Source organism: Orcinus orca, chromosome 20, assembly GCF_937001465.1.
Source record: "Orcinus orca chromosome 20, mOrcOrc1.1, whole genome shotgun sequence".
Lineage (NCBI taxonomy): Eukaryota > Metazoa > Chordata > Mammalia > Artiodactyla > Delphinidae > Orcinus > Orcinus orca.
In genome coordinates, this window is record NC_064578.1 from 19395863 (window position 1) to 19409432 (window position 13570).

General features: G+C 58.6%; 1 protein-coding gene across 6 annotated transcripts; it reads left to right on the top strand.

Annotated features, from left to right (window-relative positions):
* The first annotated feature begins 408 nt into the window (after nt 1-408).
* Nucleotides 409-10045, top strand: CDH16 (cadherin 16). Of its 6 annotated transcripts, none has more exons than XM_012537123.2 (18): nt 421-483; nt 1394-1451; nt 1737-1820; nt 2248-2403; nt 2474-2612; nt 2972-3130; nt 3922-4118; nt 4753-4875; nt 5070-5223; nt 5480-5707; nt 5790-5866; nt 5941-6129; nt 6228-6469; nt 7024-7157; nt 7956-8198; nt 8329-8436; nt 8763-8879; nt 9673-10045. In XM_012537123.2, the coding sequence occupies exons 2-18, from the start codon at nt 1407-1409 to the stop codon at nt 9768-9770; spliced, it is 2493 nt and encodes an 830-aa protein (XP_012392577.2). In that variant the 5' UTR covers nt 421-483; nt 1394-1406; the 3' UTR covers nt 9771-10045. The 6 variants fall into 6 exon arrangements, with proteins under 6 accessions (XP_004280929.2, XP_012392577.2, XP_004280926.2 ...); XM_004280878.2 differs by having other exon boundaries at nt 434-487; XM_033407653.2 differs by lacking the exon at nt 421-483 and adding an exon at nt 7760-7762 and having other exon boundaries at nt 1407-1451; nt 7024-7153; nt 8072-8198.
* The last annotated feature ends 3525 nt before the right edge of the window (nt 10046-13570 follow it).

Genomic DNA, 13570 nt, shown 5'->3' on the forward strand with positions numbered 1-13570 from the left:
GCCGGAGCAAGTGCTTAGCAGACAGATGAAGGGGTGGGAAGGGCATTCCAGACGAAAGGAACAGAGTGGGCCAAGGCAGAGCTGCAGATGCTGGTGCACAGGGGGGAGAAGTGGGAGCGAGTCTGGAGCCACGGAAGAAATAGTCAGGTCCAAACCCAGAGGGCTGAGAAGTGTCCACTGGGCCGTGTAGGGGTAGGACAGGCGCCAGGTCGATAATCTCCCCCCGCCCGGGGCCGGCGGTCATGGATGCTGAACAGCCCCCAGCTTTCCAAAGTCAATGAGTAACTTGGGGGGCTGGGCAGGGCCAGGCCTGCTGCTGTGGGCCCAGTGGTGTTTTCCACTCCTGAGCGAGCATGGCTGGCCCGCCTACCTGCTCAAGTGTCCGCCCTGCCCTGTTCCACCCGGTCCGGCCTGGCCAGCACTCCCCGTAGAAAGAGTTCTCTCACCTGGAGGCTGGACCAAGGAAGCCAACCTCAGGCACCGGCGGGTGAGGGTCTGGGAGTGGAGGGTGGGCAGGGCTAAGGCTGGTGTTGGTGGTGGGGGAAGGAGAAACACTGCCCTGTCGTCCAGGGAAGAGTTCCCGTGACTGGTTGGCGTGGCTGTCTGTGCTCTGTGCGCCCAGCTCAGCGCTAAGTGCTGGAAAATGCTGAGACGAGGGCAGGGCTCCTGCCCCGCGGGGACTCCCCCATGGCTGAAGGATGGCAGTGGGCGGTAGAACAGTCCTGTAGACCCTGAACCCTGAGTCCTCTGTTCCAGGAGGAGTTCTCCTGTGGTCAAGTCTTCCATGACCTTGGTCAGGCTCTGCCCTTCAGGCCTTGCCGGCAACGTGAGGCAACCACAGGAAGCGGCCCTCAGAGTTGTCAGGGTCTTTCGAGCTTCAAACTTTTGTGACTTGGGGTGCTTCTGGGAAATGACCACTTTGGGATCCACGAGCTGGGGAGGCCATGGGGGGAAGAAGACAAAGGTCTGGAGGTGAAACTCCCATGGAGACCCTTGTGGGCACAAGAATGAAGAAATGCAGGGCAGCTGGACCTGGGGGTCTTGATGGGCCTGGCCAAGGAGCTGGACACTACCCTGCAGGCAATGGGGAGCGGCAGGCCCTTAAAAGGGGAGGAAGAGGAGGCCAGTCTGTCCTGAGGGCCCTCTGGCTATGTGTATGCAGTGGGCTCAGGCAGGGGACAAGGGCGGGGGCAGTGTCCAAGTGGGTGGGAGGGGGAGGGGCAGCTCTGAGAGTTGCTGGTCCAGCTGAAAAAGGAGGGACCGTTGTACCCCATGGGGCCTGGGGAAGCCATGGCCCCGGGGCTGAGGGGGGATGAGGGGAGGAAGACTTCCTAGAGAGAGGAACCCTCTCGCCCACCGATCTGGGCTGGATCCTTACTGCCATGTCCCTCAGGCCCATCCTGACCATGGTTCCTGCCTGGCTGTGTCTGCTTTGCCTCTTCATCCCCCAGGTGAGCTGGGCCCTGCTGCTCACCCTCAGATCCTAGCTTTGGTTGGTACCCTCGCCCGCTACTCTACCTGGACCAGTTGCACTGACTATGGATGGTAGTGTTTGGGGGATGGTGATGAGGGCTGGCTATAGGCCTGTTGTGGGGTCAGGAGGTCAAAGGCCAGGGGGTGGATGGGCTAAGGTATGGCCAGGCCCAGGGAAGGGGCAGAATTCCCCTTCCCTGTCAGGTCCCGGCCCCCACGGCAGAAAGGTACAGCTTGCTGACGTGGTGAAAATCCTCCCACAGGCTTTCCCCGGGGCCCAGCCTGCAGAGGTGTATGTGGATGTCCCGGAAAACTACGGTGGAAATTTCCCTTTGTACTTGACCAAGGTGAGCCTGAGATATGCGTGGGCTGCCCTCGCCCCAAGTCCTGCTTCCCCTACCTCCAGCACTCCTTTCTCTTTCTTGCTCTGGCTTTCTTTCAACCCTGCTTTCGAGACAGTATGTGGTATAGCATGAATGACTAATAAGATTTTAATCCCAGAAGAAAGTAGAGCTTTAAGTTTAAGGATGAAGTGATGGAGGGGGGGTTTCAAGCTTTAGAAAGTAGGGCACGGAGTATAGAGAGCATCAGGCACAGAGGAAGGAGCTCTGGCTTTGAATTTCCACCCTGTTCCTTACTGGCTTTGTGACCTCAGGCAAGTGCCAACGCTCTCTAAGCCTCAGTCTCCCCACACATAAAATGGGGCCATGAGATGGAGGGGGCATCCTCCAGGCCCGGCCCCCACTCTCTTCACCTCTGTTCTCTCCTCGCCAGCTACCACTGCCCCGTAAGGAGACTGAGGGCCAGATTGTTCTGTCAGGAGACTCAGGCGTGGCAGCTGAGGGCCCCTTTGCTGTGGATCCACAGTCTGGCTTCCTGCTGGTGACCAGGGCCCTGGACCGGGAGGAACAGGCAGAGTACCAGCTACAGGTACGACTGGGCCAGGGGTAGGAGAAAGCCACCAAGGCAAGGTGGGGCATTGACTACCCTTCCCTGCCAGGTCACCGTGGAGACAGAGGATGGACGTGTCTTGTGGGGCCCGCAGCATGTGCTCGTGCATGTGAAGGATGAGAATGACCAGGTGCCCCGTTTCTCCCAGGCCATCTACAAAGTTCAGCTGAGCCAGGGCACCAGGCCTGGTGAGTGCCCAAAGCAGCCAGCTCACAGCAAGGTCAGGTGGCCACTGATGGGAGAACAGAGAGTAAAGAGATGGCCATAGAGTTGGCATAGGGACAGGGCAGTCAGGGTCCAAGTTGCCCCCTCCCATCTCTGTCTCATCCTGCACCCTCCCTACCGCACTGAGGGTCCACAGGTGAGTTCCATCTACTCTTGGCCTCAGTTTGCTCATCTATGAAGTGGGGTGAAGAGCCATGGCTCACCTTCAGAATCCTGATATGATGATGAATACAGAAGGAAGACCCAGGGAGAGATAAAGGAAGCTTGGGAGACTCTCCCCACCCCTTCACCCCTAATGGTGAACCCTCTCCACACACACCAGGTGTCCCCTTCTTCTTCCTTGAGGCTTCGGACGGGGATGCGCCAGGCACAGCCAACTCGGATCTTCGATTCCACATCCTGAACCAGGCCCCATCCCAGCCTTCTGCAGATATGTTCCAGCTGGAGCCTCAGCTGGGGGCTCTGGCTCTCAGCCCTGAGGGTGAGCCTGAGCTGGGTGTGAAGAGGCGGGAGGGTTGGGAAAAGCTGGGGAAGTTTGCATCTGAGCTGCAGGACGGGTTGGAGCTTGAGAGATAAAGCAGGCGGAAAAAGTATTCCAGCTGGAGAGAACAGCAAGGCAAAAACATGGGGGGAGGCAGGACCATGCCTGGAGAGTTAAGGAATGGTGTGGATGGAAGTGCCTCAACCCTACATTCTGCAGACTTGGGCCTAAGAGACAAGGATATGAGAAACCTGAGGGGTTATGGCCCAGGACACTGCTGGGAGACCTTGGGAGTGATGGCAGGAGAGACCTGGACCTGGGAGTTCAGACCAGAGGCACAGGTTGGGGAAGGAAAGAGAAGCCAATCACACACCCACTCAGCCAGCCACCCATTCATCCATCTACCATGCAAACATACATACAGTCCATCTATCCAACCGTCCATCCACATGCCCAAATCCCCATCTTTCTACCCTCTCAAACCCCCATCCATCCACCTAGTCAACTGTCCATTTATCCAACCAGTCATTCACTCATCTACCTATCCACCCGTTTACCACCCCCCATCCTGGTCATCCACCTATCCAATCTATCAACCACTCATTGTGTGGACAGATGTGGAAGTGATTTTGCAAACCGTCAAGTCCTGGTCGGATGCTCACAATGGTGCTAAAGGGCCCTCTCATCCATTGGCCAAGAGAGTATCCTGAACACCTGACATATGCTTGGCTTTGTGTTTGGTACCAGGATGCACTGGCCCCCTGCTCAGCTGACCACCCTTCCCCTTCTAGGGAGCACCAGCCTAGATCAGGCTCTGGAGGGGCCATACCAGCTGTTGGTACGGGTCAAGGACATGGGTGACCAGGCCTCGGGCCACCAGGCCACAGCCACCGTAGATGTCTCCATAGTAGAAAACACCTGGGTGCCCCTAGATCCTGTCCACCTGGCAGAGAATCTCCAAGTTCCGTACCCACACCACATTGCCCAGGTAAGTAAGTGGCTGTTAGCAGCTGAAATAACCCCATGGATGGTGTAGCTGGGCCTGAGTCTCGTGGAGATTCGGGGGGGTGGGTCTGGGGCTCAACTTGACCCCCTGTTCCTCCCCTACCTATGCTTCTCCCTCCACTGTCCCCATCAGTTTTCAAGACGGAGTGAGCGTATCAGGCCCTGGGACCAGGCCCTTAGCTCCTCACCTGCTATCCTCTGGCAGGCGTGGCTCTGTGCTCTGACCTCCTGAGCTGATCCCAGGCTTCCTCAGCAGAACAGCTGCCACCTCCTTGCTGCCATGGGGATTGTCACCCAGGCCAGGAATGTCTCAGGCTCCTCGAGGAATGCCCTGGGGTCAGGCCCAGCCTGAGAGAGCAGAGAACAAAACAACCTGGTCATTCAGGCACTTTGGGCAAGATCCAGGCTTGGACCAGGGCAAGGCCACCGTGGAGTTGTCCCAAGTGCCCTGAAAGAAAAGGACCCTACCTGGACCCCAGAGAGGGCAGCAACTTGCCTGGGGTCACAAAACAGTTGGGGCCCAGGCTCCCTACCCAGGAACAGTTGGAATATAAGGGCTGACACGGGCTATTCCTGCCCCTCGTCCTGGGGGCCCTCATTCTGTGTCCCCCTCCCAGGTACATTGGAGTGGGGGGGATGTACATTATCACCTGGAGAGCCAGCCCCTTGGACCCTTTGATGTGGACAAGGAGGGGAAACTCTACGTGACCAGGGAGCTGGACCGAGAAGCCCAGGCTGAGGTGAGGTGAGGGGGAAGCCAGGAGGACAGGCTGAGGGGTGCTTGGTCCCCGTCCAGTGGGCTTCCGGGGGTGTCACATCCCCCACAGGCACTGAGGCAGAAGAGCTGGAGCTGGCCACCAGAAGGGAACCCAGACCCAGGCCAGGCTGGAGCTGCCTCTGGTCTTCATCTGAAGCCCTCCACTGCCCGCTATAGTACCTGCTCCGGGTGCGGGCTCAGAATACCCGCGGTGAGGACTACCCGGCCGAACCTCTGGAGCTGCATGTGGTGGTGATGGATGAGAATGACAACATGCCTGTCTGCCCCCCACGAGGCCCCGCAATCAGCATTCCTGAGCTCAGCCCCCCAGGTGGGCTATGAGCCTTGTCAGGGGGTGGGGGAGGGGTGAAGTCCCTGTGAGCTATCCCATCTTGCTCTCCTCTGGGATGGGACCAGCCTCAGGTCCCTATATCAATGTCTCACCCCCAACACATACACACACATGCGCACACACACACACACATACACACACACACACACACACACACACACACACAAAGAAGAGTGGTGAGGTAAGGCCTCGAGGTCTGGTTGTGGTCCCATCCATGTGGGTGATGTCTTTGCAGGCACCAAGGTGGCTAAGCTTTCGGCAGAGGATGCAGATGCCCCCGGTTCCCCCAATTCCCACGTTGTGTATCGGCTGCTGAGCCCTGAGCCCGAGGAGGGGGCAGAGGGGAGAGCTTTCGAGCTGGACTCCACCTCGGGCAGTGTGACACTGGGGGCTGCCCCCCTCCAAGCTGGCCAGAACATCTTGCTTCAGGTGCTGGTCATTGACCTGGGAGGAGCAGAGGGCGGTAAGTGCCCTGAAGGTGACCAGGGTTCCCTGACCCCTCTGTCCCCACCCTGGTCTCCCCAACATGCCCTCCCCTGCCTCAGGCCTCAGCAGCACCTGTGAGATTGCAGTCACGATCACGGACATCAATGACCATGCCCCTGAGTTCACCACTTCCCAGGTAAGCAGGAACAGGGGAGGACACCTTGAGAAGGTGCTAACGGGGGGGCTCACAGCCCCTCCCCATCTCTCCAGATTGAGCCCCTAAGCCTCCCTGAGGACACAGAGCCTGGGACTCTGGTGACCACACTCATGGCCACTGACGCCGACCTTGAGCCTGCCTTCCGCCTCATGGACTTTGCCATTGAGGCAGGGGATGTGGAGGGAACCTTTGGCCTGGATTGGGAGCCAGACTCTGGTCGTGTCCAGCTGCGACTCCTCAAGGTAAGGGGCTAGGGGTGGGGGAGTGCACACACCCACACGTTCATGCACAGGGTGCCAAGCCGTGGCCCACACAGTGACCCGGGCCCCACTGGTTCCAGAACCTCAGCTACGAGGCAGCTCCAAGTCACAAGTTGGTGGTGGTGGTGCGGAGCGTGGCAGAGCCGGTGGGGCCAGACCCAGGCCCTGGAGCCACAGTCACCGTGACTGTGCTGGTGGAAAGGGTGACGCCACCCCCTCAGTTGGACCAGGAGAGCTACGAGGCCAGTGTCCCAGTCAGCACCCCCGCTGGCTCCCTCCTGCTGACCATCCGGCCCTCAGACCCCATGAGCAATCCCCTCAGGTGAGCCAGAAGACCAGCCCCTTAGCTGGGCTGGACCACCCCTGCCTCCTCGGGATGATCCCAGGGCCTCAGAGGGAACTCTCATTATCTACAGCCTGCAGTGTTCCTCAAACCATGGTTAATGTGAAGGTTGTGACTCCTGGTGGGGATCAGGGCTGGATGGAGAGGGGTGTTTGGACCCCGTGAGGGCTCAGATGATGCTTCCCCATACTGTCCTGGACCAGGCCCTCTTCCAGCCGCCCACCCAGACCGCAGCACTGGGTGCCGTTCCCAGGCTCTGGCTCTATCCGGCCCCTTTGTGGGCTGACCTGGGAATAGTGGAAATGAGTCAGGCCCCCCAGGCTCTGAGAGTCCCTCCCTCAGCCACAGTATCTGTGGTTTAAGCCCTGCCCCCCAACGAGTCCCTTAAGCTGGAGCGAGATCACGGGCACTGCTGCTGCCCTCAAGTCACAAAGGGCATGTGGAACTTGGGCAGATCACATGACCCAGAAGGTCTCTGGGCAAGACGTCATATGTGGTCCCTGCCTCCCTGCCCCATGTTCTTTGACCGTCAGGTTCTCCCTGGTCAATGACTCAGAGGGCTGGCTCTGTATAGAGGAGGTCTCCGGGGAGGTGCACATAGCTCGGGCCCTGCAGGGTGCACAGCCTGGGGACATGTACACAGTGCTCGTGGAGGCCCAGGATGCAGGTATGGCCAGGCTGTGGTGGGGGCCTCTGGGAAGGTGAGAAAACCTAAGACAGACAGGCAGGGCGAAGCTTCCTCCCCAGCGCCCTTGCTGGCAGCCGCTCTGCTCCGGGCAGGAGGGATGGGCAAGGGGCTGTGGCCAGTATACTTCTCTGAGAAGGCCTGGCCTCTGCCTCCCCTCTCAGACCACCCTTCCCTCCAGACACCTGCCACCCCCCAACCTCAGCCCCGGAGGGCCTCTCAGGGTGTCAGCTTCAGACACAGGCTGGGAGCAGAGGGAGTGGGACTGGAGGGTGGGGAGGGAGGGCCAGTGGCTCTCCTGGGGCAGGCGTGCCAGGAAGTGAGCCTGGATGGGACGCTGAGGCCAGGTGGGGAGGACTCTGAATGCCATTTTGACAGGATGAAGAGATGGCCCAAGGGCAGGTCCGTCAGGAAGGCAGGTTTCAGCTCTGAGCTGGGCTGTCCTGTGACAGGGGTGAGCTCATCTATAGTCAGGGCATTTCCATATTGTTGGGCCCTGGCACCAGGGGCCAGGGTGGGGTGGGGGGACAGTGAGAACCAGCGTGGCATCCTGAAGGGCACAGAAAGGCCTGGCAGCTGTTTAGACAGTGAAGGGGGTGAAGTGCATTGTGAGGAAGAGAGAGGGGATGGAGAGGAGGGGGTCGAGGGGAGGGAGGGGGCGTGGAAGGGGACTCACAGGGTGAGACTGATGGGCTGTGGGGAAGGGGACCAGGCCAGGGACTCTGAATTCACCCCACCCCCAGAAGGGCCCAGGCCGGCTCAGCACTACCTCCTCTGCAGATGAGCCAACGCTGAGCACCTCTGCGACCCTCGTGATCCACTTCTTGAAGGCCCCTTCTGCCCCAACCCCGACTGTGGCTCCTGAGCCCTCCCGACACCTCTGCACACCCCGCCAGGACCGTGGCGTGGTTGTTGGTGGACCCAGAGGGGACCCTGACCTGGCCGGCGGACACGGTCCCTACAGCTTTGCCCTTGGTCCCAACCCCACGGCGCAGCGGGATTGGCGCCTCCGGGCTCTCAATGGTGTGTAGTGGGGGAAGCAGGGAGGTTGTGGCCAAGGTGGGGAGTGGGTGGCGCTTGGAAGTGAGATGCCGTGGGGCTGGGCCTCGGGGAGCGGGCTAGTGACTCTGATCGCTGCTTATGGTCCCAACAGGGTCCCATGCCTACCTCACCCTGGGCCTGCATTGGGTGGAGCCACGTGAACATGTAGTCCCCATAGTTGTCAGCCACCATGACCGGGTGTGGCAGATCCAGGTCCGAGGTGAGGCCGGGCTGGGGTGCAGCCAAGGTCAGGGGCCTGTGGTTCCTGAGGGAACCCCTGAGATGCAGGGGGAGGATCTGGGCAATACGTCTACGGGCTCATAAGGACAGCATATGCCTGTGCACACCTGCATGTGTGTGGCTGGGCGCACAGACTGCAGTGCACACAGGCACGTGCACAGAGGAGCTTGCATCCCCCTGCCACACGCATGAACACAGCATATGCACCAAAACCCACATACTGGCCAGCTGGGCTGGGCTGAGGGCTCTGAGGAGCTGCGGAGCCCGCCTCCACTGCCCTTACCTTCCTCCCCTGCCTCTCCCCAGTGATCGTGTGTCGCTGCAATGTGGAGGGGCAGTGCATGCGCAAGGTGGGCCGCATGAAGGGCATGCCCACGAAGCTGTCAGCGGTGGGCATCCTCGTGGGCACGCTGATAGCAATAGGTAACGGAGGTTGGGCTCCTGTGTGGGGGAGGGCAATGGTGGCTGGAGCCACAGCCTCCGGATAAACAGTGTCCCATCCCATGGTGTCCCCACAGGGATGGAGAAGGAGCCCCCCAACTCTCCTAGTCATTATGCTGTTGCCTCCTGTTATCATAGTCAAGCTCATCCTCATTGATAACAGCATTTACTGTTACTGCTACGCATTAACTGTGTATCAGGCCTTATGCCAAGCATAGGATTATTGTGTTGAATCCTCCCTACAACCCTGTGGTGCTGGCATTTCCCCATTTTCCAGATGCGGTCACTGATGCTCAGAGAAGTTAAGTGATTTGTCTGAAGTTACACAGCCAGGGTGTGGCAGAGCCCAGCTCTTTCCAGCCTAACTCTTTCAGTCCAAGCCTCCCTCTCTATCCCCTTTGTTTCTTTAGCCCCTTAATTTTTTTTCCTGGCTGGTTTTCTTTGCTGGTTCTAGCACATTGCTACAGTGTGCCTTTCTCTCAGAGGTCCGTGGGAACAACTCACTGGCTCCCAGATGATCCCCACCCAAACTGTTCCCCAGAGAAAGGGACCTTGGAGGCTGGGGTGTTCTGGCCCTGGTGAGGGCTGAGCAGGCCAAGCAGTCAGGCTCCTTCAGGCGTCGGAACCACAGAGTCATACCCAGCCCAGCCTTGGGGATGCTGTCTAGGAAACTTTGCTGCCTTATTAAATCAATACCAACAGCAAGGAGTCCCTAGTTATAGACAAGTCCTATGGCCCTTTCGGAGGGCTGATCTATCCCTCTCCGGCCCCTCAGGCATCTTCCTCATCCTCATCTTCACCCACTTGACCCTGGCGAGGAAGAAGGACCTAGATCAGCCAGTAGACAGTGTGCCCCTGAAGGCGGCGGTTTAAATGGTCCAGGCAGCCCCTGCTGGGAACTTGGCCTCTGGTTCCATCTGAATCCACTGGGAGATGGCCCAGCACTCCAGATCCACGAGGGCCAGGACAGGGCAGAAGCCCCTTCACCTGCCCTAGGGTGGAGGCAACATCACCAGACTTATCTGCAGAGCCTGTGCACTGACTAAACGGGCTGCCCATGGGAGCACTTCATATGGCTCACGTTTGTCCAATAATAAAGCCTCAGAGAACTGGGCGTGGGTCCTAGAGGACTGTGGGCCCATGTCCAGGTGTCCATGTGCATGTGTGCATTATCCATGTCCACCTGCCCTTTCACCCCTTCCCCATCTCCGGCTGCACAGAAAGGGTGTGGGGGCTTGAGGGATGAGCCTGGGGTCCCCTGCGGGGAAAGACACAGGGGCATCATATGGGCTCTTGGTGAGATCCTGAGGCTAGAGCAAGGTGGGTCATTTCTGTGGGCATTTGGAGAACACTGGCTGCAGGCCCTGCATGGGTTAACTGTCCAGGTGATGGTTGAGGAGGGTGTCCCTGAGAGTGTTATTTCTGTGTTTGCCTGGATATCATCTTTGCTCTGGGGGGTGCACCTTGTGAGTCCATGTCCTGTACTCATGTGTGAGCATACTTGTGTCCCTGTATATGAGTCACCTGCACACAGGGGTAGGCAGAGGTCCCTCAGTCTCAGGAGGGGTCTGGGTAGGAATCGTGAGGGCTTGGGTAGGAATCCTCAGGGCCCCATGGGGCTGGAACAGGAGAGGTGAGGCTGGGGATCAGTCTCTGTCCCCATGCTGGCCCCAAGGCACCTTTGGGTTTTACACACAGGCTGGTGAGTGCATGGGGAGTCTGCAAAAAGAGAAGGGGGAATTATTCAGATGGACACCACTGGGGTGGAATAGGAACCCTCGTGGCTCACCCTGCCCCTGCCTCAGGTGAACCCCTTCCCCTGGCCGATGATTAAGCCATGGCCCTGGTGCTAAGCCCTGACCACATTTCCAGACTGACCTCTAATCCCTGACCCTTGACTGACCCCAGACACATGCTGATCCCCCATGCCTTCATCCCAACGGTCTCTGGGGAGCCGGGGTGGGACTTGTTGTCCCAGGCACCCTGAGCTGATGATGGTAAATCACGGGGAAGGGAGAAAAACAACCTCATTGGGGCCCAGGCCCTATTTTTAGGAGATAATCTCTTCACTCCTGGCAGATTCTGTGGGATGGAGGCCAAGCCCAGCCAAGAGAGATGGGGCAGGCATCCTGGCTGGCCTGGGGGAGCGTGGGAAACTCAGCCTGGATCCCCAGCCCAGGGAGAGACCCTGAGGCTGATCCCAGCCACTCTGGGCCCAGGTCCCCTCTCCCCACCCACACCCCCATCCTCCACGGGAGGCTCTGCTGACTACTGTGGTCCAAGCAGAGCTTCCTGCCCCTCTCCTAGGATCCCCTGCTTGGCCTGTACCCACTCAGAAGTCTTCAGGGTGCAAAGTTCTTCGAAAGCAGATCTCATCTAATCTTTCCGTCAACCTACGAGGGCAGGCTTATTGGCCCCATTTTCCAGTGAAGGATCTTGAAGGTCAGGGAGGTTAAGGGCTGCAGCTGGGAGTCTTAGAAGCAGGGCACAAGGTGAGACTGTCTGGTCAAGGTTTATCTTACCTCTCCAGCAGTGTCCACAGCCTTCAGCTGGGCTCTGCTCCCATGAGATCCCCCAGAAGCGCCTTAGAGATCACCCAGGCCAGCAACGTCTAATCAAGTTGGAAAAGTAAATCACAAAGAGGTGGAGAGACCTTCCCAAGTTCATCCAGCCAGTGGGATGCAGCACCTGAGCTGGAACCCTGGAACCCCTGCTTTCTGGGTCCTTGTTCTGGATAGATAGATAGGCTGACAGGTGGGTGAGTGGATGCATGGATGGATGGGTGGGTTGGTGGATGATGGTTGGGTAGATGGGTAGATGGATGGATAGGTGGGGGGTGGGGTGGTAAGTGGATGGATGTATGGGTTGGTAAGCAGGTAGGTGGAACCCCGGCCAAAGAAAGGATGGATGACAGGATACCAGGGCATATTAAGGCATCTGCCCCAATTTGAGGGTTCCTTTCTTAAGCCTCCAGACCTCAAAATACTTTCTGCTTGTGGGGCTGACAACAGGGTCCACAATCCCCAGTTTTCCTGAGCATTTGTGGACATAAGCCTCTCCTGCAATCCTCAGCCCCTTCTATAGAGTAAAGTGAGGGTCATAGAGGGGCGTGGCTTCTCCCGGGTCTCAGAGGGAGAGAAACAAGAAGCTGGTGCTTGTTTGTGGGCTTGGTGGTAGGTCAGCAAGTGCTTGTGCAGATTCGCGCTAGTGAGCGGGCCTTACTCTGCAGGCAGCGGGGCCTGGACCCTGCGAGGGCAAAGTGGGGGATGACTGGTGGCTCAGTGTGGGCGGAAGAACACGTGAGTCATGCTCTGCCTCATCCTTGCTGTGTGTTCCCAGGTGAGTCTCGTTACCTCTCTGAACCTCGGTTTACTTGTTGATAAAATGGGCCTGGCTCAGATGGAGTTGTTGAGAGGACTACGCGAGATAATCCCCCCAAAATGTGTAGCACAATGCCGGGCACACAGCAGGAGCTCAATCAACATGGCTTCCCCTGGTCCATGGACTGTGGGGAGGACTTACCTCAGATGCCTATAGCCACAGACTCTCACACACTCCCCATGGGCCCCATGGGCCCAGGCTTTTGCGGGGCGGAGTGTGGAGAGGGGCCCCAACTCCAGCTCTCACACGGCCCTGGAAAGACATCTGCCTCCAGCCTTGGCTCCTTGCCAGCTCCAAGGCTCTCTCTGGGTGACGCTGAGGGTTCTCATGGGGTTCAGACTGGTCTGGAGGCTCCCCCGGTGGGGAGCTCATGGTCTCCCTCTCCCAGGCTCCTTCCAGAGGCACAGGGCCAGATCAAAGGGACCCAGCACTGAGGACTGGGAGGCGGGCTTGGAAAGAATGTAAACATGAGGATATTTTTAAACTTTTTCCAGCTCCAGAGATTAGGGCTCTTGAAGCAAGAGGCCCAGAGGTCAGTCCGGCCCTTGCTCACAAAGGAAGAAACAGTCTTGGGACCTCAGAGACCCCCCACCCCACTCACATCCACCGATACCCATCCTAAGACTCTAGCTGGGGCCTCAGGGCAGGAGTTCTTCCTCTGATCTCACCTCCAGACGTCCTGCTGCTGCGGGGTAATGTGTCTCTAATGAGGGGGCCTCAGGGACATGTGAGGACCCAAAGGGTTGAGGGGTTTGGGGGGCCTACCTGAGAGCTAGTGCTAAGAGACTGAGCCTGGAGACACCATGGCAGCCCTGTCACTCCGTCAGGTGTGCGTGTGTGCCTGTGTGCACACGCATGTGTCTATGGGTGTGTAAGTGTGCGTTAAACTCTAGTCTGCGTGGTGTAAGCATGCGAGGAACCCATCCCAGCCCCTTCCTTCTTCCCCCTCCCTAGCATGCCTGGCCCCTTCCCCCTGGGACTCCTTGGGTCAGTGGGGGACATGGCGGGGCAGGCAGGAGGTAGGCTTGAGGGTCAAGGAGAAGAGAACAGGGAAGATGAGGAGAGCAAGCGTGCTGTGAGGGGTGAGGAGGCTGGGGGAGGAGCTGGGTCCAGGTCTGAGCCATGCAGTGAGTCAGGCTGTGAGAGCTTCAGGGGCCACCGATCTGGGGACTGCAGAACTCAGCCTCATCTCCCTTAATTACCCCAGGTGTCACAGTGACTCAGGAACTTGGATGCAAGCCTCCTTAGATCTCCCTGCTTCAGATAGCGTGGTGACGCTCATCCTGGGTTCC